Below are 25,163 nucleotides of genomic sequence, written 5' to 3'. Positions count from 1 at the left end.
AAAAAAAAAAAATTATTTCCAACAAGAAATAAAGATAATGTAGCAATCACGAATCAAGAATCGTATAACAATTAAAGGGCTCCATATAAACATAACATGAGGGTGTACATAAAATGAATTTGCTGCAATCGTAAACTGGCATATATTTTTAACAGAAAGACATTCTACCAAAAAGAGGGGATGCCTCGTTGTCTACAAAGAAAAGACAAGTGAAAAGAAAAAAGGGAAAACTAAGACGAAGGAAAAGGGATTTTAAACTGAGCACCCTCCCACTTTTCTTCTGTAAGAAAAAACTTAAAGCAGAAGGGATTATAACAATTATAGTACACTAGCCATCCAATAATGGCATTGGACTTGGGACATTACAATACCATAGAATTAAAGAATCACCAATTCTGGCCACCGGCCAACATAAATCAGCAGTAGTAGCAGTAGAACTCTTAATGACTTTAGTTAGCGGGTTGGTGTCAACCAAAAGGGCAGGTCTGGCCATGGAGTATGGATTGCAGGGTTGTTCCCCAACTAACGATCATATTGTAAACCCCATTCTGCTATATGTTTTACACGTGTATGCCCTTCTCACCGTCTGTTTCTACCACACTTTCTGTCATGTGGCTCAACCAAACAACTCTCCACCTCCCCTCACTATTTGCTTCTTTCTCACTAAAATCACAATATTTACATGTAAATATTTGGTTACCCAGCAGTGCCAGCAACCTCTGCAGCTCTTTGCCTCATCATCTCCATCACAGCAGCCCTACGCCGAGAATCAGACTGCTGTTGTAGCCTCCTCAGATGTTCTTTAAGATCTCTGGATAAATTAAAAAACAACTGTGTTAAAAATTTACTAAAATATTTTCTACATTTCCTCACAATTAAGATAAAAGGCTGTGTATAAACCTGCAACGTGGTACGTGGCATTCAGATTCTTTGCATGCTCGAGCATGGAGTTGAAGTAGATACCACATTTTTTTGCAAAGAAGACAACCTCCAGATGCACGAACTCTACATTGTATACCATGTCGGAAAAGCCCCTTCACCTTGCGACAATTAGGGTACTGGCAATGCGGAGAACGACATTGTGATGCATGTACTAAAAGATCAAGCATTTTTCTAAGCTGCAATGTAAAATGACAATAAAGTTAGAATCAAAGTAGGAGAGAAAAAAAAAAAACCAAGTTTCTAAACTGAATGTTCATGCCTGGGAAATCATTCACCACTTCTTTTCAATGATATGTTTGGCTTATTTGTACGGAGCTTGAATATTTGTGTTAAAAAAAATAAAATGCAACAAGTGAAGTGACCATAGATAAACAACCACAATACAGCACCTGCAAGACCCGTATTTGTCTAGCTTCTTTATTCTGGGCATCACGATCAGCAGTTGATGGATGATTTGTCAATTTATGAGGATGATCAATACCCCCATCCTTCTGATAACAAGCGTTGCATACATCATAGTCAGGACAAACTTCACAGCGCCAACCTTGACCAGTTTCTATATCAAGATGGCACATATTGCATGTTGTTACAAATGCAGGTGCAGTTGGATTATGCAGATGATAAAGGACCATCATTGATGAGTGTTTAGCCCGCCTCAAGGTATCATACTGATAATGATTTCCTTGACAAAGACTCAAAAATGCCTGTCTGGTATCAAAGAATTCACTCTCCAGAATCTCATCTTTATCTTTTGTATCAACCGGTACATCAGTAACAGGAACCTAAAGGATTTCAAGATTCAATTTTTAGTTAAATTGCCGTTATAATAGAAACTCAAATTGAGAATCCACATATTTGAGTACTTACATCCTCAAGAGGGTGTACTTCCCTCAAATTGATGGGGTGTCTCTCTCTTTCTTCACGTTTTTTTTCAGCTTCAAAGCATCTGTTAAGCAAAACAACATAAATATAAAAATTCCAAGGAATAAGTAGACTATATTCTACTAATAAACAACAGTTCCCAAAAATTTGGCTATGTTCAGCAGAGGCAACCCAAGACAATGAAAAACACCGAAAAAAAAGCGAAGGGAGAAGAAAAACATCGCAAGTTCCCATTCCTGACAGGGAAACTCTGCACCCTGCATAACAGTTACCAAAAGTATTTCTTGCACAAGCTTTCACAGTAATATAAGGTGTGATGATTGTCAGGCTTTACCAGCATGTTAGCTCTGGGACAATAAACCAGAAAGTCCCACATAATGGCTTCTGATTTTCACTGGCCATAGATCTAATTCATTGCAATCCTTTCCCGCATATAGATCTCCATCAAAAACCGTGTACTCTAAAAATTAATGCCTTATTACCTCTAAAATAGTAGTTGCTCGAGAAAAAATGTAGACAACCAAATCTCCAAAATCACCCCACAGATATTCCCTAATTCTTCCTCAAAAGTCAGCACATGGTTTAGATGGCTACAACAACATAGACTCCACTCCGAAATTGCCTCGGTCATTCATACCACTTAGAGCTCATACTATGATGATTTTTTTTTTTAAACCGAAAGAATTTGCTTTACTGTAAGTTTTGATGCAGGTAGCTGGTATAATTATTGAGGTCGTAGTTTTCCTTTAGCTAAACGTGCCAATTATTCTAAAAGTTCCACATGGATTCATGAGACTGCCATTTAACATCTTGCTTATAGTTGGTGAAACATGTTAAAATACCCCAATGAAAAAAATTCATATCATATTTAGTTAAAACTTATCACAACATTAATGTGTGCAATTATAGAAGATACTTACTTATCACAGAGCTGAAAATTTTTGCACTGTCTGCATACATGACGGTTCCCAGATACCATTAGCATACAACAATGAGTGCACGCATGCTGTAAATGAACCATGATAAAATCTTCCTTCATTGGGCAAATGGTCTCACCAAGCTGGTAAAAAAGAGTTAAACACATAAACACAAGATTAAAATATTAGATGAACCCAATAAAAATATCAACTTCAATATGTAGCAAGTAAAAAGAAAATTAACCAGAATACTCAATTATCTATCTTTCAAAGAGAATTTAAAATCATTGAAAATTTGGAGGTTAAACATTACTTTATGCATTAGTAGCAGATCCTTTGACGCGTTACCAGAGAGGTCAGCTTGACCAGATGCTTTAAGAGCCCTTTTTGTGATAGGTTTTTTGGTTATTCCTTTTTTATTCAGTTTTTTACCATCTTCTTCTTGACGAATCTGATAGATTAGATCTTCTGCAGCACCAGGCCAGTAGTCACCATCAAAATATGGCAGTCTAGCTGCAGTTACCTTAGCTCTACATTCACCAGTTGATACAAAGAAGTGGTCATACAAATTAGTGAGATCAACCACGATGCTTTCCCGGGAAGCTTTTCTTAACATCGACAAATACCTAAATAATGCATGAAAATTTGCAAAGAGTCATGTAATAACTCATGAGAAGTCGAGTCACTAAGTTTCTTTCCAGAATATTACTGCTCACCATTCTCGAAGCTTATCAGATTTTGGAGTTTTCTGAATTTCCGGATGACAATATAATATATAATCTTCACCCTTTAGTGGAGGGCAGGCCCATATATAACAGCTTGTAAAGCCACGCAATTTGCAATATTCAAGGTAGCCAATCTGGAAACATAATTTATTCCAATTAAATATCATAAATCCAATCAATTGCGATTAGAAAAGAGATAAATGACATTTTAAACTTACCAGGATTTCATGATAGACAAATGTACGAAGGGCTTCTCCAGTAACGGCTTTAATCTCAGGCCGAAAATACTTCACAGAGTCCAAATATGATAGATATACACGACGCTGATTTGGAAATTCGCACTCTGATCCAAATTCTTGAACATACATACCAAAAAGGCATACTTCTACGCCTTCAATCTTCTGAAACAGCAGAATTACCTGAAAGAAATGATCATAAATTGGCATCAAGAGCTAAGACACAACGCAGACACCACATTGCCTTGTCAAAGTAAGAGAATTAATCAAGAGTATATCCTCAATACCTTGGACTTGTATGGGAATTCTGTTGGGTAATTCTCTTCCTGAAAAATTTCAAGAAACCGCTGCTTCACTTCCAACTTTTTGTCAACAGATGAAACAACTCGAATTACAAGTGCTTCAGCCCCAGGAACCTTGAAATAATAATTAAAGAAGAGATTGTTGAGCATATATTAATAATCAGAGTCTAAACAATTAAAGAAAACAATTAACCTAATACCACAAACATTTGCAGGGATACACCTGCATATAGACACCTAGAAAATAGGTTCCAGGACCAGTAACACAGTAAGGAACCATTGACAACTGATTCCAATTGACAGGTATAAGATAATATCCCATAAATACCAAATGGGATCACCTAAATCAACCTCCTGCTAATTAGGAAAGGGACTTGATTATCATGACATCACTTAAATCAGAATACAAAGGAGAATGCTGACTAGTATCACATGAAACCTAATATGATTTTCCAAGAACAACAACAGACATGACAGCAAAAACAATTACCTCATCATATGATTTTCCTTGAATCCTAGCCCTTTCTTGTCTCTCTGCCTTTAGTCTCTTAAACAATCGCTGCTCTATGTGGTCACTAAGAATTGTTCTTGGCAAATCTTTGGCCCCGAGAACAGCACTCTGTGGCAAAGGCTTGCGCTCTCCTCTTTCAACCTCTGCTATGTAGCAATTAGGACAAGTATATTCAGCTTGTCCACCATCATTCCTTCGACCGTTAAATAGAGCACAAATTTGATGTTGCCAAGCTTCACACTTGTCACACTGAACCCACTGCATGTGATGATTAAAGGTGGAATACATTACAATGAATGTTCAAGACCATGAAAACATAAAGAACAAACACAAAATGACAAAGATAAAACTTACCCATTCTTCTGTCTCCTCATCATTTTTCTTCTTCTCTAGCCTTGTCTTTGGAACATTAGTTCCATCAACAAGGATTGTGTCTCCACGAGCCTCATTATAACATGGAATACAGAAATAGTGGCGTGTATCACCAGCTCCCATGGTATAATACATTGCATTTCGTTTAATACGAGCACCACATGGTGTGCAGTATATAGGTGGTGGTTCAAAAGTGAGCTTCTCAACTGCACACAGCTGACAAGAGTTCTCACTCATTGAATGCTCCATTGCTTGATTCCTTTCTGCTTTTGCTTTACTCTGAAACAGGGAACAAACTGATGTAAGAGAGACTTAAAAAGCAAATTGCTTATCTAGAGAAGATTGGAACATTTACACTACAGTATTGGCCTGTTAAAATATGCATGCACATGCCCCTACCAGAATGAGAACTAGGACCTCCAATACTAGCATTAAGATTCAATAATATTAAAAAAAATATAGCAAAGATGAAAGGACAGCACCTGAACATGTAGAGTTAATTAATGTATTTTTCTCCCCTATCCCAAAAGGAAAAAAAATGATGTGAACTCCTCTATCTTAAACTGATCCTATATACAAGCCATAGCATCTCAATGATTTAATTCAACCACATTTTTTCCAGCTAAAAAGCAAAGGGAAGAGTTACATGATATAAAACTCGCTTATTTTAAATACTTTCCCTAAGAAGATTGACTGACATACCTGGCCAACCCACTGCCTTAGGCCTGTTATGTGCCGTCTAACTTGTTCTGGAGTAAACAATTCGGTCAGTGACACCCCCTTTATTTTTGGCTTTCCAGACTTGGTTCCAGCTGCATTTTCAGCAGCCTGTGCCACATTTTCTTGCTTAGACACATCACTTTCATTCTCAGGTTTAACATTTTCTTGCTTGGCTGAAGCAGTAGGATCCCCATATATGCTAGGCTCAACATCAGGCCTTTGGTTGCCAATGTCACCCACATTATCCTTCATGTCACTGTTATGAGGACTTCCTTGTCCAGAACTTACAGAAGCTTCAGTTTTTACTTCCATAAACTCTGACTTAATAGGCATACCAATCTTTCCCTGTTGGTAATCTTGGTGCTGAAAATCTTGGGAGACATGAGGTTCTGAAATTGCAGAAGCCAATGCAGCATTGCTCTCAGGAACAAGAGATTGAGAGGATTGTTCTAATTTCATTCGTTTTAGAGAAGGCTGTATATCTTGTGAACTTTCAACAACAGGTGGAGTTTTAGGAATCACTCCACCTGAAGTGTCTCCAGTATCATAGGATTTACACGATCCACCAACTGAACTCGGCAACCGAGAGTCAGAGTTATGGCAAGCACGTTCTTTATGTTGATGCAGATACTTCTTCACAGGAACACAAACAGGGCAACAAGGGTTTCTGCACTGCCTGAGATGACTTATCAGACTTCTAGAATCATAGCAGTAAGGGTATGGACATTGAGGTGAATTGCAATTCTCCATATGTTTCCACAATCTTTGAACAGTAATGCAATGAACAGCCGGACACTTTCCTTCAGGAGCCGCACATCGACGAGCGTGGTGCAAGAACAAAAGCCATTTTTGTTGTTTTCTAAACTGTTGGTCACGGATTCCACTGCTGGATCTGCAGCTAGTACCTCTAGAATTTGGGGGCTCTGTTGTGCTTCTAGGATTGGCAGGTTGACCAATAACAGATCCATCCGAAGACAAATTATTGCGCTGAGCTTCACCTTGCCCAGCTATCCTCTGGTGGAAATCCTCCTGTATTTGCTGATCATTGGAGATGTTCCCAGTCATTTGAGTCCTTTCCAATGATTGAGGATGCCATGGACCCTGAAGAGCTACCTGTGATTGAGATCCTACAGAAAATAAGTCAAAACCATTATGAGATTCTGTGACTGACATGGATGAAATTTTTGCAGCATAGGTTGAGAAATTTGAGACATTAACAAGCAGATATCATGCAGACCAGAAGAAACAGATAAATGTTGAGCACCCATAGAATGGTCTCCAGAAGGATTCAGCTGAAATTGGTTTTGTGACACAGGCATCTGGAATTGTTCAGAAACTTGTGAATGCATAACTTCATTCTGCTGCTCCAATCCAGGTTCATGCTTTACTTCACTGCCTATATCAGGCATCACCTGAGAAAGACCATATGCATCATTGTTTAACAAATGCTGTTGCTGCTGACCATGCTGCTTCTGGTGACACTGTTGTTGAATGGGTTGTTGCTGGTGTTGAAATTGATGTGGTTGTTGCTGAAATTGCTGCTGTTGATGAGACTGCAGAAGATTGTCTCTAGAGGTTAAGGGGGAAGAGAAATTCATCTTCTCTGATTGATCAATCAATTGAGGCTTTGTGTTTGCAGCCTGTGGTGCACTATGCAAATTCGACTGATTACAGATCAATGCAGAGCTCGTTTTGGAGATGGGCGACTGCATGCTCAAGGAATTAAAATTCTGATTACTCGTAATTGTTCCAACTGAGGAACCTCCATAGAAGTTCCCAGTCCCAAAGTTATCAGCATTGCCCAAGCCATATCCATCACCTAATGAATAAATTGTTGATTGTAAAATGCCATCTTATGCAAAGAGTAAACTCAGCTTTTAAAGATATGTATGATGCAATAGACATGATTCAACAAAAAAGATAAGGAAACATGCAGACGCAGAGAGATGGATTACCCTGCATTAGTGAACGCTGATGATAGAAGTGTTGTTGTAAAGGTTTGGGTGAATTAGCATATGGGATGGTAGTTAAATAGCCCTCAGAAGTGCCAGGTTCATTCACAAGGGGTAAATTGGTCCCAATCATCCCTAACCCACAATTTAGAGCTCCATTAGTGTACCCATAAGATTTATGCGGCAAGCCAGACCTTATACCACTACCCATGTGACTGCCAATGTTGTGCAATATGCGGCTGTTTTGACCACCAACATGCTGCTGCTCCTGGGGTAGCTGTGGTACCGTTGTAGATTCAACAGTTGAAGGCCCACCACCATTATTAGAAGACTCCACATTCATATAAGGCAGATTACTGCTACTACTACTGCTGTTGTTATTATTACTGTTAAATCCAGGTGTAGGAATCATTTGACTTGTGATCCTTTGGGAACCAATGGAAAAATTGGCAGGTGATTGTTGATATCCATTAGAGAGCGTCCCTGCAAAAATAATGTCAGCATAAAAGGAAAAGTAATCAGGACACTTTAAGAAATTACAAGAATAATATATACCATCAGATCTATTGAAGGAACCATTCTGTAAGCCACCAGCTGACATAAGACTTCCCGTGTTGACATTTGAGGGTGCGATGGTATTACTTCCAGTGGAGGCAATCACTGAAGTATCAACAGAGGATGCAACAATCATTGATGAATTCACACTATGTGACATCCCAGGTGTTGGTATCATTGTACCAATGGAAGATGAAGAATTTACAAGCTGCTGATGGCGTTGATTATGGCTATGGCCACCTCTTCCCTGAATCAGAATACTCAAACGAGGCTCTAATGTGTCTAAATTCATATAATCCTCCTAAATAGAAGTTGTAAATGTACAACAAGACATAAGATTTAATTATCGCATAAAAAATAATTCTTAAATATGAATTGCACATGTAAAACAAGATATAAAACTAAATTGTTTAATACAGAATAATAAGTTCTTGACAACAATCATCGATATGATGTACCTTGCTGCTTCAGTTTGACAGGATTTCAATATAAATGATTTCTATCCTAGGAAAAACTTCAAAGTTTTCATGAATTAATAGCTGAGACAAATATTTTCCTCAACAAAAAGTAAAGAGAAAAAAGAAAAACCTTTGTAAAAGCAGCTTTAAATAGACCCTCCTCTAAGCGTTTTGAAATATCTTTGCACTTCATTCTTGTTGTTTCGTCAATTTGTTGTGTCTGGCGTTGCATTAGAATAGAAAAGCTGCATAGAGTGAGGATTCTGTTAAGTTACTGTAACAAAAATTTAGTAATACAACTTTTTCCCAAATATTTGGATCTCAAATGGATACTACTTTCAGACCAAGACGATATAATAATGTGACAATTATATGATAGTACCCCATAATTCCTAAATAATATAATGCATAAATGAGGTAACATATCACTTGAAATTAAAAACTTATCAGAGTAGCATTATTTTCTCCTTCAAACAATTTTTCAATGGAGCACAGGATTAGTTAACATTCGTTTGCACAAAACAATTAGTTTCTTGGTTTATCATAATCAAAATAGAGCAGAAACAAAAAGAGTGGATTTTAGTTGGTGACAAAAGAGTAAAAAGTAGAAAGTAATCATGGGGATCATTAGTTTCTTGATCGATTTTTCCAGTACACAAGCGGTAAACCCTGCCAGCTTATTAATTTTTTTCTTTCTTCATTTATTTGAGAAAAGCGAAGAAATACAATTGAGAGCCAGATGCCCAGAAAAAAATTAAAGAACACGACGGTGAGGGTAATACATCTTATTAGTGAACCACAACCAAGAAAACAACAGAAAAGCAAAATCTTGCACGGCATTGGTTCACAAAGAAATAAAATATTTCATCTCCCCCACTTGAATATGTATAGATAATTCAAATACAGAATATAAAAATGATTAAAATATGTTCAGAATATTGGCCCCGCATAATATCATCAAATTGTTACAGACTAGTAATTACTCAATAAAGATTATTTAAAAAAAAAAAACAAATATTAATATACTGATGGGTTCTAAGTAAATAACCATGTGAAAGCTACAGTAAAAGAGAAAGAAAGCGAAGATCATGCTCACTCAAATTGGTTCTAAATTATCACCAAGTGACTATGATATCCTATAAGAAACTTGACCTTATTTGTTACTTACAACATTCACTCCTAGTCCTAGTCCAATGGGTTCTTATTCTAAAAACCAAAAAAAAAAAAAATACCACATAAAAATAGGTGCTTCTATATGCATAAACCTGAGACTCAAAAGGAGAGTTAAAAAGGTTACATACCACAAAAAACCACTGCAGTTTAGAAATCATCAGGTTTGAATATATAGGGGAAACTAAACATGTTTCACAGATTCATGCAATGATTTTAGCATTCATCCACATTCATGCATCAATCTACACATCAGAAATCTTTAAGCTACTAAATATCCTTGATATAATATGTTACTACTGAAAACACAAATGTCCACAGCATAGGAATGAGGATATTTTCACTATTAATTCAAGAAAAATAATATATATTTTCTTCGGTTAACAATATTGCATGAAAAATTATGGATTTTTACAGAATGTTGCTTCTAAATTCATTCAAATGAAAATTATTTTCCTTCATCATACGTAAAAGCTATAACGTCATATGAGATATTTGTAATCAGAAAACAACCTTAAAGCACCCAACTTCACCAGCAATTGCCTTATTCACAATCAGGGAGGAAGATGAGGGAGGAGATAGGGAAAATAAATAGCATACACACCGTAAGAATTAAAACAGCATTCATAGAAATTAGGTTTATGCTATTTTGTTTCTTTTTTCACGTTTTATTTTACTTCCTTTTTTTATAGCGTATTGGTGGTTAACTGCCTTCATATTTTTTCTCACCACTAACAAATGCTGTGATATATTTCTTATGCAAAAATTAAAAAAGCAAAATAGAAAAAATAAAAGATATATATAAGAATCCAATTACTCATATAGTCCGTAGATGAAGCTAAACGCATAACAATAACAGAGCAGGCAAAAGCTTGACTTACATCTTGTCGCGCATACAACCCCGAGCTCTGAGCAGCTCAGAATCCACATTCAGTATATTATGCTGCTGAGAAACCCCAGCAACAACTACACTACCACCACCATCTACTAAATTTTGCATTTGATTAGGTGGCAATGCATTCCCGTTTTGCTGTGGCAGTCCCCCTTGATTAGGAACTTGCCCTGCCGATATATGCGCCTGTACATTCATTGCTTCTTCTAATCGAAAATAATACTACCAAATAACTCAACTATAACACTTTTCTCGAATAAAGGATCATCCCACCCTTCACTCATTCTCTCTCAGTATTCACAAAATCTAAGACGCCCAAATACCTATACGTTCAAGCACACAAACGATTAATGAACCTCAATTTGAAAGATACGATAAGAATTGCATTAATTGAGGAAGCAATTGATGTTAGTTCAATTAGGGTAAGAAAATTAGGATGTGGCTAATTGGGGGTAATTAAAAATCGATTAAGTTAAACCCTAGCTTTTTAGGTCAATCAATTAAAGAATAGAATACAACAAACCTGAATTGAGAATAGTACAATTAATCATGAACAGAAGCAATCGACGGCCGTACGATCGCAACGCCAACGAAAAACGATGATCGACCACTTGGTTTGGAAAAGTAAAATATAGATAAAGAGATTAAGTCACCGCTTGGATCGCACGTGCCAGTAAGAATCTCACACGGGTGAATTTACGTAACGGAGGCGACCAAGCAAGGAGAAGGTGATTATAGTTACAGCAAATACGATTCGGGAAATCGATCGACACAGAAATGAAAAGGAAATCTTCAGTCAAAAGCACGAGTTGAATTAATATTAAAGGATTCAAGGATTAATTATTTATTTCTCGCTAAAAATAAATAAATGAAAGTATTATAACTTTTTATAAATATTTTTCTGCTTTAATTATTTATTTATTTATTTATTCTGTCTCCTCAATGAAACTCAGTATTTTTCCTTTATATAATAATTTCTCTACATATTTTATTTGTGTATATATTACAAACGAAATTAAGATAATTCAATATTTGAAATTACGAAAACACCCATCTCCCCCTAAATTTTGTACATCATAATCATATGCAGTTTTTTTTTTTTTTTTCCTTTTTCATATCCTTCCTTTCAACTAAATTTTAATTTTTATATATTCAGAAAAAACTTTGCCACCGACAACATTTTTAGCATAATTTTTAAGGCTAAAATCTTGAATATAAAAAATTGCATAAATTAATAGGAAAAAAGGGATATTAATTAAAATGGATTTAAAAATTTACACCAAAATTTTTTTAGATAAACTTTTAATAAATTTATTCTTTAAAACAAACTCAATATTTATTTTAATAGTACTCTTATTCTCTGATAATTACCTTTTTTCTGTCATGTGTTTTTCTTTACAATATTTTCTTCAACAACATACTTTAATATCATCACATTAATTGTAAGTTTGATAACTTATAAATTAAAATATTTATAAACTTATTCTAAAACAGGTTGATTTTTGATTTGATTGTTGATATGTTTAAATTAAAATGTAAAAGCAGAAACAGACGCAACTACGAGTGAGAGTCGCACTTTATTTGCATCTGTTCCTATTTTTTATTTCGATTTTGATATATCAATAATCAAACCAAAAATTAACATATTTCAAATGTTTTGATTCATAAATTACCAAACTTATAATCAATGTGATGATACTAAAGTAAACTGCAAAAAAAAATGTTGTCGAAGAAAAATAGTACCGAAAAAAAAAACACGACTAAAGAAAGATAATTATTAGATAGTAAAAGTATTATTGAAATAAATATTAAGTTTGCTTAAAAAAATAAATTCATTAAAAGTTCACTTAAAAAATTTAGATGTAATTTTTTTTTTTGTTTATTTTAACTAATATTTTAGAAAAAAAAAATATTCATTTAATAACTGAATTCTCTATAAAAATTGGGTTAAAGTTTGATTTCAAGAAGTTTGTCATGGTTTTTACGTCAAATAACATAGGTGAAGGATTTTTTTAACTGTGAGAACACTTTGATGAACAAAACATAATTTAATCTAAGTTGTTAGATCTACCTGTAATTTATAAAAAATTGAATTAAATTATTTTAAAGTTATAAAAATATTTAATATGTCATATTTTCTGATTAGCCATTCTCTTCTAAAACTTTTGGAATGAAAATTTTTAAAGGATAAAGTTATTATGTTAGGTTTTACATATAAAATCTAATCTGCATATAATAGTTTATTGGAGCTCTCATAAAAAGTCTACAAAACTTTGAAGTACACAATAATATCTAATGTATATTGAACTTATCCATATTAAATTTATTCGTAAATTGTTATTAAGCTATTTAGTTTTCTAAGTTTTTTAAATCAAAATCATAGTTAATTAAGTTATAAGTTCTCTAACATTCACTCACTTAGCAATATTAATTATTTTTATTTGGCCAAAAGAATTATTCTCACCTAAGGTTTGATCTATTCTTGAACTTTCATCTATTAAAATTCAAAAACTCAAATATTCACCCGCTATCCGACTTCTATTAGAATTTTTTGTTAAAATTAAAAGTAAAATTATTATTTTATCAATAATATTAAAAAAAATATAATTTTATCTCACACCCAAACCCACCCCTATCCCCACCACCAACCAAGGCTTTGAAAAACTAACATCATCTCATCTTTAATTTTTCCAATTTTAAAAAGTGAGTTTCCCCCTCCCTCTTATATCTTTAGGGTTTTTTCTTTCCTTTCTGATGAGAACGACTTCCTCTTCTCCCCCTTTTTCCTTTCTACAGCCGTCTATCACCATCGATAAAGTTAGACGAAGACGTCATTGTTTCTAAAGATGATGGTTGAAAAGAGAAGAAAAGACCCTAAAAATATACAAGAAGAAAGTTATTTTTTCAAAATGAAAAAGTTAAAAATGAAATAAAATTATTAATTTTCAAAACCTATAAAAGAAATGAGATATAATTAAAATTTTCTAATATTATAGATAAAATATTAGTTTTACCTTTAGCTCTAATATAAAATTTTAATAAAAATTAGAGCATTAATAGGTATTTAGATCTATAAAACTTAATAAATAAAAATTGCAGAATGTATCAAACCTTCGATATGGGAATAGTCTTTTGGCCTTTTCATTTTATATATAAAATGAATTTTTTTGACTCCTTATTGACCAACATTTTAACTTTAAAGATGGTTACAATTTAAAAAAAAAAAGAAACCAAATATTGTTGGATGACATTACAGCCATCAATCTAGATAATATTATTACCAATAAAGAACCAATACATTACTAATGTCTTTAATCAATATAAAATCATTCATTACCACAATTGCTAATAACTAAATTGACACAGATAAATAATTTATAAATAACACCCATTCAATTGCTCACAAATAATGTTATCTTCTAGTAAGTCATTTTTATGATTTATCTTTTATCTTTTAGGTGTCAAAAGTAATAAGAGAAACATTTATGTTCCAAGAAGAAACAGGAAAAATCACATAGCTTATAATAAAATTATCGACTTCTCATGAAGCCCGAATGCATCGACATTTTCTAGAAAAATTATTAAACATACACATACATATAAAACTGTTATACTCAAGAAAACCTAACTCTTGAAACACAAGTTGTATTATAATCATATACATGCATGTATGCATATGTATATATATGTCTGTGCACACATATAAATTGTAAAATTGACAATCATGTCCCTCATGAAAACTCTATACTAGATCTTTCTCGTAGTGAAATAATCATGATCACTTATTACCTACAAAATATGAAATTAAAGAAGGGAGTGATAATTCCTCAATAAGCAGGATACTCTTATTATACTTTTACTTAATTCCCAATTTACCCTTAACTTCATCTACCCCCTCTGACTGCCAGTGTTGTGAAATATGCAGCTGTTTTGACCACCAACATGCTGCTGCTCCTGGGGTAGCTGTGGTACCGTTGTAGATTCAACAGTTGAAGGCCCACCACCATTATTAGAAGACTCCACATTCATATAAGGCAGATTACTGCTACTACTACTGCTGTTGTTATTATTACTGTTAAATCCAGGTGTAGGAATCATTTGACTAGTGATCCTTTGGGAACCAATGGAAAAATTGGCAGGTGATTGTTGATATCCATTAGAGAGCGTCCCTGCAAAAATAATGTCAGCATAAAAGGAAAAGTAATCAGGACACTTTAAGAAATTACAAGAACAATATATACCATCAGATCTATTGAAGGAACCATTCTGTAAGCCACCAGCTGACATAAGACTTCCCGTGTTGACATTTGAGGGTGCGATGGTATTACTTCCAGTGGAGGCAATCACTGAAGTATCAACAGAGGATGCAACAATCATTGATGAATTCACACTATGTGACATCCCAGGTGTTGGTATCATTGTACCAATGGAAGATGAAGAATTTACAAGCTGCTGATGGCGTTGATTATGGCTATGGCCACCTCTTCCCTGAATCAGAATACTCAAACGAGGCTCTAATGTGTCTAAATTCATATAATCCTCCTAAATAGAAGTTGTAAATGTACAACAAGACATAAGATTTAATTATCGCATAAAAAATAATTCTTAAATATGAATTGCACATGTAAAACAAGATATAAAACTAAATTGTTTAATACAGAATAATAAGTTCTTGACAACAATCATCGATATGATGTACCTTGCTGCTTCAGTTTGACAGGATTTCAATATAAATGATTTCTATCCTAGGAAAAACTTCAAAGTTTTCATGAATTAATAGCTGAGACAAATATTTTCCTCAACAAAAAGTAAAGAGAAAAAAGAAAAACCTTTGTAAAAGCAGCTTTAAATAGACCCTCCTCTAAGCGTTTTGAAATATCTTTGCACTTCATTCTTGTTGTTTCGTCAATTTGTTGTGTCTGGCGTTGCATTAGAATAGAAAAGCTGCATAGAGTGAGGATTCTGTTAAGTTACTGTAACAAAAATTTAGTAATACAACTTTTTCCCAAATATTTGGATCTCAAATGGATACTACTTTCAGACCAAGACGATATAATAATGTGACAATTATATGATAGTACCCCATAATTCCTAAATAATATAATGCATAAATGAGGTAACATATCACTTGAAATTAAAAACTTATCAGAGTAGCATTATTTTCTCCTTCAAACAATTTTTCAATGGAGCACAGGATTAGTTAACATTCGTTTGCACAAAACAATTAGTTTCTTGGTTTATCATAATCAAAATAGAGCAGAAACAAAAAGAGTGGATTTTAGTTGGTGACAAAAGAGTAAAAAGTAGAAAGTAATCATGGGGATCATTAGTTTCTTGATCGATTTTTCCAGTACACAAGCGGTAAACCCTGCCAGCTTATTAATTTTTTTCTTTCTTCATTTATTTGAGAAAAGCGAAGAAATACAATTGAGAGCCAGATGCCCAGAAAAAAATCAAAGAACACGATGGCGAGGGTAATACATCTTATTAGTGAACCACAATCAAGAAAACAACAGAAAAGCAAAATCTTCCACGGCATTGGTTCACAAAGAAATAAAATATTTCATCTCCCCCACTTGAATATGTATAGATAATTCAAATACAGAATATAAAAATGATTAAAATATGTTCAGAATATTGGCACCGCATAATATCATCAAATTGTTACAGACTAGTAATTACTCAATAAAGATTATTTAAAAAAAAAAAAAACAAATATTAATATACTGATGGGTTCTAAGTAAATAACCATGTGAAAGCTAACAGTAAAAGAGAAAGAAAGCGAAGATCATGCTCACTCAAATTGGTTCTAAATTATCACCAAGTGACTATGATATCCTATAAGAAACTTGACCTTATTTGTTACTTACAACATTCACTCCTAGTCCTAGTCCAATGGGTTCTTATTCTAAAAACCAAAAAAAAAAAAAAAAAATACCACATAAAAATATGTGCTTCTATATGCATAAACCTGATAGTCAAAAGGAGAGTTAAAAAGGTTACGTACCACAAAAAACCACTGCAGTTTAGAAATCATCAGGTTTGAATTTATAGGGGAAACTAAACATGTTTCACAGATTCATGCAATGATTTTAGCATTCATCCACATTCATGCATCAATCTACACATCAGAAATCTTTAAGCTACCAAATATCCATGATATAATATGTTACTACTGAAAACACAAATGTCCACAGCATAGGAATGAGGACATTTTCACTATTAATTCAAGAAAAATAATATATCTTTTCTTCAGTTAACAATATTGCATGAAAAATTATGGATTTTTACAGAATGTTGCTTCTAAATTCATTCAAATGAAAATTATTTTCCTTCATCATACGTAAAAGCAATAATGTCATATGAGATATTTGTAATCAGTAAACAACCTTAAAGCACCCGACTTCACCAGCAATTACCTTATTCACAATCAGGGAGGAAGATGAGGGAGGAGATAGGGAAAATAAATAGCATACACACCGTAAGAATTAAAACAGCATTCATAGAAATTAGGTTTATGCTATTTTGTTTCTTTTTTCACGTTTTATTTTACTTCCTTTTTTTATAGCGTATTGGTGGTTAACTGCCTTCATATTTTTTCTCACCACTAACAAATGCTGTGATATATTTCTTATCAAAAATTAAAAAAGCAAAATAGAAAAAATAAAAGATATATATAAGATTCCAATTACTCATATAGTCCGTAGATGAAGCTAAACGCATAACAATAACAGAGCAGACAAAAGCTTGACTTACATCTTGTCGCGCATACAACCCCGAGCTCTGAGCAGCTCAGAATCCACATTCAGTATATTATGCTGCTGAGAAACCCCAGCAACAACTACACTACCACCGCCATCTACTGAATTTTGCATTTGATTAGGTGGCAATGCATTCCCGTTTTGCTGTGGCAGTCCCCCTTGATTAGGAACTTGCCCTGCCGATATATGAGCCTGTACATTCATTGCTTCTTCTAATCGAAAACTACCAAATAACTCAACTCTATCACTTTTCTCGAATAAAGGATCATCCCACCTTCACTCATTCTCTCTCAGTATTCACAAAATCTAAGACGCCCAAATACCTATACGTTCAAGCACACAAACGATTAATGAACCTCAATTTGAAAGATACGATAAGAATTGCATTAATTGAGGAAGCAATTGATGTTAGTTCAAAGGCTAATTGGGGGTAATTAAAAATCGATTAAGCTAAACCCTAGCTTTTTAGGTCAATCGATTAAAGAATAGAAGACAACAAACCTGAATTGAGAATAATACAATTAATCATGAACAGAAGCAATCGACGGCCGTACGATCGCAACGCCAACGAAAAACGATGATCGACCACTTGGTTTGGAAAAGTAAAATATAGATAAAGAGATTAAGTCACCGCTTGGATCGCACGTGCCAGTAAGAATCTCACACGGGTGAATTTACGTAACGGAGGCGACCAAGCAATGAAACTCAGTATTTTACGTAAAGGATTCAAGGATTAATTATTTATTTCTCGCTAAAAATAAATAAATGAAAGTATTATAACTTTTTATAAATATTTTTCTGCTTTAATTATTTATTTATTTATTTATTCTGTCTCCTCAATGAAACTCAGTATTTTTCCTTTATATAATAATTTCTCTACATATTTTATTTGTGTATATATTACAAACGAAATTAAGATAATTCAATATTTGAAATTACGAAAACACCCATCTCCCCCTAAATTTTGTACATCATAATCATATGCAGTTTTTTTTTTTTTTTCCTTTTTCATATCCTTCCTTTCAACTAAATTTTAATTTTTATATATTCAGAAAAAACTTTGCCACCGACAACATTTTTAGCATAATTTTTAAGGCTAAAATCTTGAATATAAAAAATTGCATAAATTAATAGGAAAAAAGGGATATTAATTAAAATGGATTTAAAAATTTACACCAAAATTTTTTTAGATAAACTTTTAATAAATTTATTCTTTAAAACAAACTCAATATTTATTTTAATAGTACTCTTATTCTCTGATAATTACCTTTTTTCTGTCATGTGTTTTTCTTTACAATATTTTCTTCAACAACATACTTTAATATCATCACATTAATTGTAAGTTTGATAACTTATAAATTAAAATATTCATAAACTTATTCTAAAACAGGTTGATTTTTGATTTGATTGTTGATATGTTCAAATTAAAATGTAAAAGCAGAAACAGACGCAACTGCGAGTGAGAGTCGCACTTTATTTGCATCTGTTCCTATTTTTTATTTCGATTTTGATATATCAATAATCAAACCAAAAATTAACATGTTTCAAATGTTTTGATTCATAAATTACCAAACTTATAATCAATGTGATGAATCTAAAGTAAACTGCAAAAAAAAAACGTTGTCGAAGAAAAATATTACCGAAAAAAAAAACACGACTAAAGAAATATAATTATTAGATAGTAAGAGTATTATTGAAATAAATATTAAGTTTGCTTAAAAAAATAAATTCATTAAAAAATTTAGATGTAATTTTTTTTGTTTATTTTAACTAATATTTTAGAAAAAAAAATATTCATTTAATAACTAAATTCTCTATAAAAATTGGGTTAAAGTTTGATTTCAAGAAGCTTGTCATGGTTTTTAGTCAAACAACATAGGTGAAGGATTTTTTTAATTGTGAGAACACTTTGATGAACAAAACATAATTTAATCTAAGTTGTTAGATCTACCTGTAATTTATAAAAAATTGAATTAAATTATTTTAAGGTTATAAAAATATTTAATATGTCATATTTTCTAATTAGTCATTCTCTTCTAAAAATTTTGGAATGAAAATTTTTAAAGGATGAAGTTATTATGTTAGTTTTTACATATAAAATCTAATATGTATATAATAGTTTATTGGAGCTCTCATAAAAAGTCTACAAAACTTTGAAGTACACAATAATATCTGATGTATATTGAACTTATCCATATTAAATTTATTTGTAAATTGTTATTAAGCTATTTAGTTTTCTAAGTTTTTTAAATCAAAATCATAATTAATTAAGTTATAAGTTCTCTAACATTCTCTCACTTAGCAATATTAATTATTTTTATTTGGCCAAAAGAATTATTCTCACCTAAGGTTTGATCTATTCTTGAACTTTCATCTATTAAAATTCAAAAACTCAAATATTCACCCGTTATCCAACTTCTATTAGAATTTTTTGTTAAAATTAAAAGTAAAATTATTATTTTATCAATAATATTAAAAAATATATAATTTTATCTCACATCCAAACCCACCCCTATCCCCACCACCAACCAAGGCTTTGAAAAACTAACATCATCTCATCCTTAATTTTTCCAATTTTAAAAAGTGAGTTTCCCCCTCCCTCTTATATCTTTAGGGTTTTTTCTTTCCTTTCTGATGACAACGACTTCCTCTTCTCCCACTTTTTCCTTCTACAGTCGTCTCTCACCATCGATAAAGTTAGACGAAGACGTCATTGTTTCTAAAGATGATGGTTGAAAAGAGAAGAAAAGACCGTAAAAATATACAAGAAGAAAGTTATTTTTTCAAATTGAAAAAGTTAAAAATGAAATAAAATTATTAATTTTCAAAACCTATAAAAGAAATGAGATATAATTAAAATTTTCTAATATTATTGATAAAATATTAGTTTTACCTTTAGCTCTAATATAAAATTTTAATAAAAATTAGATCATTAATAGGTATTTAGATCTATAAAACTTAATAAATAAAAATTGCAGAATGTATCAAACCTTCAATACGGGAATAGTCTTTTGGCCTTTTCATTTTATATATAAAATGAATTTTTTTGACTCCTTATTGACCAACATTTTAACTTTAAAGATGGTTACAATTTAAAAAAAAAAAAAAGAAACCAAATATTGTTGGATGACATTACAGCCATCAATCTAGATAATATTATTACCAATAAAGAACCAATACATTACTAATGTCTTTAATCAATATAAAATCATTCATTACCACAATTGCTAATAACTAAATTGACACAGATAAATAATTTATAAATAACACCCATTCAATTGCTCACAAATAATGTTATCTTCTAGTAAGTCATTTTTATGATTTATCTTTTATCTTTTAGGTGTCAAAAGTAATAAGAGAAACATTTATGTTCCAAGAAGAAACAGGAAAAATCACATAGCTTATAATAAAATTATCGACTTCTCATGAAGCCCGAATGCATCGGCATTTTCTAGAAAAATTATTAAACATACACATACATATAAAACTGTTATACTCAAGAAAACCTAACTCTTGAAACACAAGTTGTATTATAATCATATACATGCATGTATGCATATGTATATATATGTCTGTGCACACATATAAATTGTAAAATTGACAACCATGTCCCTCATGAAAACTCTATACTAGATCTTTCTCGTAGTGAAATAATCACGATCACTTATTACCTACAAAATATGAAATTAAAGAAGGGAGTGATAATTCCTCAATAAGTAGGATACTCTTATTATACTTTTACTTAATTCCCAATTTACCCTTAACTTCATCTACCCCCTCTGACTGCCAATGTTGTGCAATATGCAGCTGTTTTGACCACCAACATGCTGCTGCTGCTGGGGTAGCTGTAGTGCCATTGTAGATTCAACAGTTGAAAGCCCACCACCATTATTAGAAGACTCCACATTCATATAAGACAGATTACTGCTACTACTACTGCTGTTGTTATTATTGCTGTTGTTATTATTACTGTTAAATCCAGGTGTAGGAATCATTTGACTTGTGATCCTTTGGGAACCAATGAAAAAATTGGCAGGTGATTGTTGATATCCATTAGAGAATGTCCCTGCAAAAGTAAATCATGTAATGTCGGCATAAAAGGAAAAGTAATCAGGAAAAAATTTAAGAAATTACAAGAATAATATATACCATCAGATCTATTGAAAGAACCACTCTGTAAGCCACCAACTGACAAAAGGCTTCCTGTGTTGACAGTTGAGGGTGCTATGGTATTACTTCCAGTGGCAGCAATCACTGAACTATCTAGAGAGGATGTAACAATCATTGATGAATTCACACCATGTGACATCCCAGGTGTTGGTATCATTGTACCAATGGAAGATGAAGAATTTACAAGCTGCTGATGGCGTTGATTATGGTTACGGATAGTTCTTCCCTTAATCAGACTACTCAAACGAGGCTCTAAGGTCTCTAAATTCATATAATCCTCCTAGATAGAAGTTGCAAATGTATAACGAGAAATAAGATTTAATTATCGCATAAAATATAATTCTTAAATATGAATTGCACATGTAAAACAAGATATAAAACTTAATTGTTTCATACAGAATAATAAGTTCTTGATAACAATCATAGACATGATGTACCTTGCTGCCTCAATTTGGCAGGATTTCAATATAAATGATTTCTATCCTAGGAAAAACTTTAAAATTTTCATAAATTAATAGCTGAGATAAATATTTGCCTAAATAAAAAGTAAAGAGAAGAAAGAAAAACCTTTGTAAAAGCAGCTTTAAATAGACCATCCTCTAAGCGTTTTGAAATATCTTTGAACTTCATTCTTGTTCTTTCGTCAATTTGTTGTGTCTAGCGTTGCATTAGAATAGAAAAGCTGCATAGAGTGAGGATTCTGTTAAGTTACTGTAACAAAAATTTAGTAATACAACTTTTTTCCAGATATTTGGTTCTCAAATGGATACTACTTTCAGACCAAGATGATATAATAATGTGACAATTATATGGTAGTACCCCATAATTCCTAAAGAATATAATGCATAAATGAGGTAACATATCACATGAAATTAAAAACTTATCAGAGTAGCATTATTTTCTCCTTCAAACAATTTTTCAATGGAGCACAGGATTAGTTAACATTCGTCTGCACAAAACAATTAGTTTCTTGGTTTATCATAATCAAAATAGAGCAGAAACAAAAAGAGTGGATTTTAGTTGGTGACAAAAGAGTAAAAAGTAGAAAGTAATCATGGGGATCATTAGTTTCTTGATTGATTTTTACAGTACACAAGCGGTAAACCCTGCCAACTTATTAGATTTTTTCTTTCTTCATTTATTTGAGAAAAGCGAAGAAATACAATTGAGGGCCAGACGCCCAGAAAAAAAAAATCAAAGAACACAAGGGTGAGGATAATAGATCTTATGAGTGAACCACAATCAAGAAAACAACAGAAAAGCAAAATCTTCCACGGCATTGATTCACAAAGAAATAAAATATTTCATCTCCCCCAATTGAACATGTATAGATAATTCAAATATGGAATATAAAAATGATTAAAATATGTTAAGAACCTACATAATATCACCAAATTGTTACAGACTAGTAATTACTCAATAAAGATTATTTTTTAAAAATAATAAAACTTAATAAACTGATGGGTTCTAAGTAAATAATCCCAATTCCCAAGTCCATGTGAAAGCTAACAGTAAAAGAGAAAGAAAGCGAAGATCCTGCTCACTCAGAGAAGTTCTAAATTATCACCAAGTGATTATAATATCCTATAAGAAACTTGACCTTATTTGTTACTTACAACATTCACTCCCAGTCCTAGTCCAATGGGTTCTTATTCTAAAGACAAAAAAGATACCACATAAAAATAGATTCTTCTATGTGCATAAACCTGAGAGTCCAAAGGAGAGTTTAAAAGGTTACATACCACAAAAAACCACTGCAGTTTAAAAATCATCAGGTTTGAATTTATAGGGGAAAGTGAACATGTTTCATAGGTTCAATCAATGATTTTAGCAGCCATCCACATTCATACATCAATCTACACATTAGAAATCTTCAGGCTACCAAATATTCATAATATAAATTTCTTACTATGAAAACACAAATGTCCAGCATAGGAATGATGATATTTTCACTATTAATTCAAGAAAAATAATGTTTCTTTTCTTCGGTTAACAATATTGCATGAAAAATTATGGAGTTTTACAGAATTTTGCTTCTAAATTCATTCAAATGAAAATTATTTTCCTTCATCGTTATGAGATATTTGTAATCAGTAAATAACCTTCGAGTACCCAACTTCACCAGCATTTACCTTATTCACAATCAGGGAGGAGATAGGGAAAAGAAATGGCATACAAACCGTAAGAATTAAAACAGCATTCATAGCAATCGGGTTTATTCTATTTTGTTTCTTTTTTCACGTTATATTTTTCTTCCCTTTTTTATAGGGTACTGGTGGTTAGCTGCCTTCATATTTTTTCTCACCACTAACAAATGCTGTGATATATTTCTTATCAAAAATTAAAAAAGCAAAATAGGCAAAATAAAAGATATATATAAGAATCCAATTACTCATATAGTCCGTAGATGAAGCTAAAGGCATAACAATAACAGAGCAGACAAAAGCTTGACTTACATCCTGTCGCGCATACAACTCCGAGCTCTGAGCAGCTCGGCATCCACTTTAAGCATATTATTCCGCTGAGTAACCCCAGCAACAACTACACTACCAGGTGGCAATGCATTCCCGTTTTGCTGTGGCAGTTCCCCTTGATTAGGAACTTGCCGGGCCGATATATGAGTCTGTACATTCATTTCTTCTTCTGCTCCCTCTAATCGAAAATAATACTACCAAATAACTCTACCATAACACTTTTTCTCGAATAAAGGATCATCCCACCCTTCATTCATTCTCTCTCAGTATTCACAAAATCTAAGACGCCCAAATACCTATACTTTCCAAGTACACAAACGATTAATGAACCTCAATTTGAAAGATACGATAAGAATTGCATTAATTGACGAAGCAATTGATGTTAGTTAAATAACAGTAAGAAAATTAGGAAGCGGATCCTACGCTAATTGGGGGAAATTAAAAATCGATTAAGTTAAACCCTAACTTTTTAGGTCGATCGATTAAAGAATAGAATACAACAAACCTGAATTGAGAATAGTACAATTAATCATGAACAGAAGCAATCCAAGGCCGTACGATCGCAACGCCAACAAAAAACGATGATCGACGACTCGACTTGGTTTGGAAAAGTAAAATATAGATAAAGAGATTAAGTCACCGCTTGGATCGCAAGTGCCAGTAAGAATCTCACACGGGTGAATTTACGTAACGGATGCGAGCAATCAAGGAGCAGGTGATTATATTTATAGCAAATACATTTGGGAAATCGATCGACAGAGAAATGTAAAAGAAATACCTGGTCAAAAGGCCAAATCACTTGTTCCCACCCAAAGATGAGAGCTCTTCATTATCAGTTAAAAAAATCAATTAATTTTTGTATTGATGGTTAGGACAAAGGTGTTTAACAAAAATATTAAAAAAATTAAAAATTTATCATATTTTTCAAGTTAGAAAATTTTACAATTTTTTTTACTTTTATTAAAGTTTAAAAAATAATTATTTTAAAAAAAATTATTTAATTTATGTGTAATAAAAATTATTTTAATAATTTATTTTTTATTATTTATATTATTAAATTAAACTAAAATTATTAATTATAAAAAATAAAATTATTACACATGAATCAAATGATATAAAATAAT

General features: G+C 32.4%; 2 protein-coding genes across 7 annotated transcripts; both read right to left on the bottom strand.

Annotated features, from left to right (window-relative positions):
• Positions 1–118: 118 nt before the first annotated feature.
• On the bottom strand, positions 119–11,468 carry LOC123225744 (histone acetyltransferase HAC1-like). Of its 3 annotated transcripts, none has more exons than XM_044649898.1 (18): positions 11,158–11,468; positions 10,624–10,957; positions 8,703–8,817; positions 8,115–8,361; positions 7,563–8,042; positions 6,845–7,426; positions 5,590–6,734; positions 4,870–5,166; positions 4,495–4,773; positions 3,990–4,118; positions 3,685–3,885; positions 3,458–3,600; positions 3,055–3,367; positions 2,745–2,884; positions 1,810–1,888; positions 1,332–1,724; positions 901–1,118; positions 119–811 (listed from the first exon to the last, which is right to left on the bottom strand). In XM_044649898.1, exons 2-18 carry the CDS (start codon positions 10,830–10,832, stop codon positions 697–699), a joined length of 5,085 nt encoding a protein of 1,694 aa, XP_044505833.1. In that variant the 5' UTR covers positions 10,833–10,957; positions 11,158–11,468; the 3' UTR covers positions 119–696. The 3 variants fall into 3 exon arrangements, with proteins under 3 accessions (XP_044505833.1, XP_044505831.1, XP_044505832.1); XM_044649896.1 differs by having other exon boundaries at positions 8,115–8,415; positions 11,158–11,466; XM_044649897.1 differs by having other exon boundaries at positions 6,872–7,426; positions 8,115–8,415; positions 11,158–11,466.
• A 2,688-nt stretch (positions 11,469–14,156) lies between these two features.
• On the bottom strand, positions 14,157–24,858 carry LOC123225745 (histone acetyltransferase HAC1). Of its 4 annotated transcripts, none has more exons than XM_044649901.1 (5): positions 24,545–24,858; positions 24,022–24,335; positions 15,464–15,578; positions 14,876–15,176; positions 14,157–14,803 (listed from the first exon to the last, which is right to left on the bottom strand). In XM_044649901.1, exons 2-5 carry the CDS (start codon positions 24,198–24,200, stop codon positions 14,523–14,525), a joined length of 876 nt encoding a protein of 291 aa, XP_044505836.1. In that variant the 5' UTR covers positions 24,201–24,335; positions 24,545–24,858; the 3' UTR covers positions 14,157–14,522. The 4 variants fall into 4 exon arrangements, with proteins under 4 accessions (XP_044505836.1, XP_044505835.1, XP_044505837.1 ...); XM_044649900.1 differs by lacking the exon at positions 24,022–24,335 and adding an exon at positions 17,391–17,718 and having other exon boundaries at positions 24,545–24,857; XM_044649902.1 differs by lacking the exons at positions 24,022–24,335; positions 24,545–24,858 and adding exons at positions 17,391–17,718; positions 17,897–18,088 and having other exon boundaries at positions 14,876–15,122.
• Positions 24,859–25,163: the final 305 nt, after the last annotated feature.

The sequence above is a fragment of the Mangifera indica genome, chromosome 9 (assembly GCF_011075055.1).
Source record: "Mangifera indica cultivar Alphonso chromosome 9, CATAS_Mindica_2.1, whole genome shotgun sequence".
NCBI classification, from domain to species: Eukaryota; Viridiplantae; Streptophyta; class Magnoliopsida; order Sapindales; family Anacardiaceae; genus Mangifera; species Mangifera indica.
Note: the sequence above shows the minus strand (reverse complement) of the source record. Positions and strands in the feature narration are given on the sequence as shown.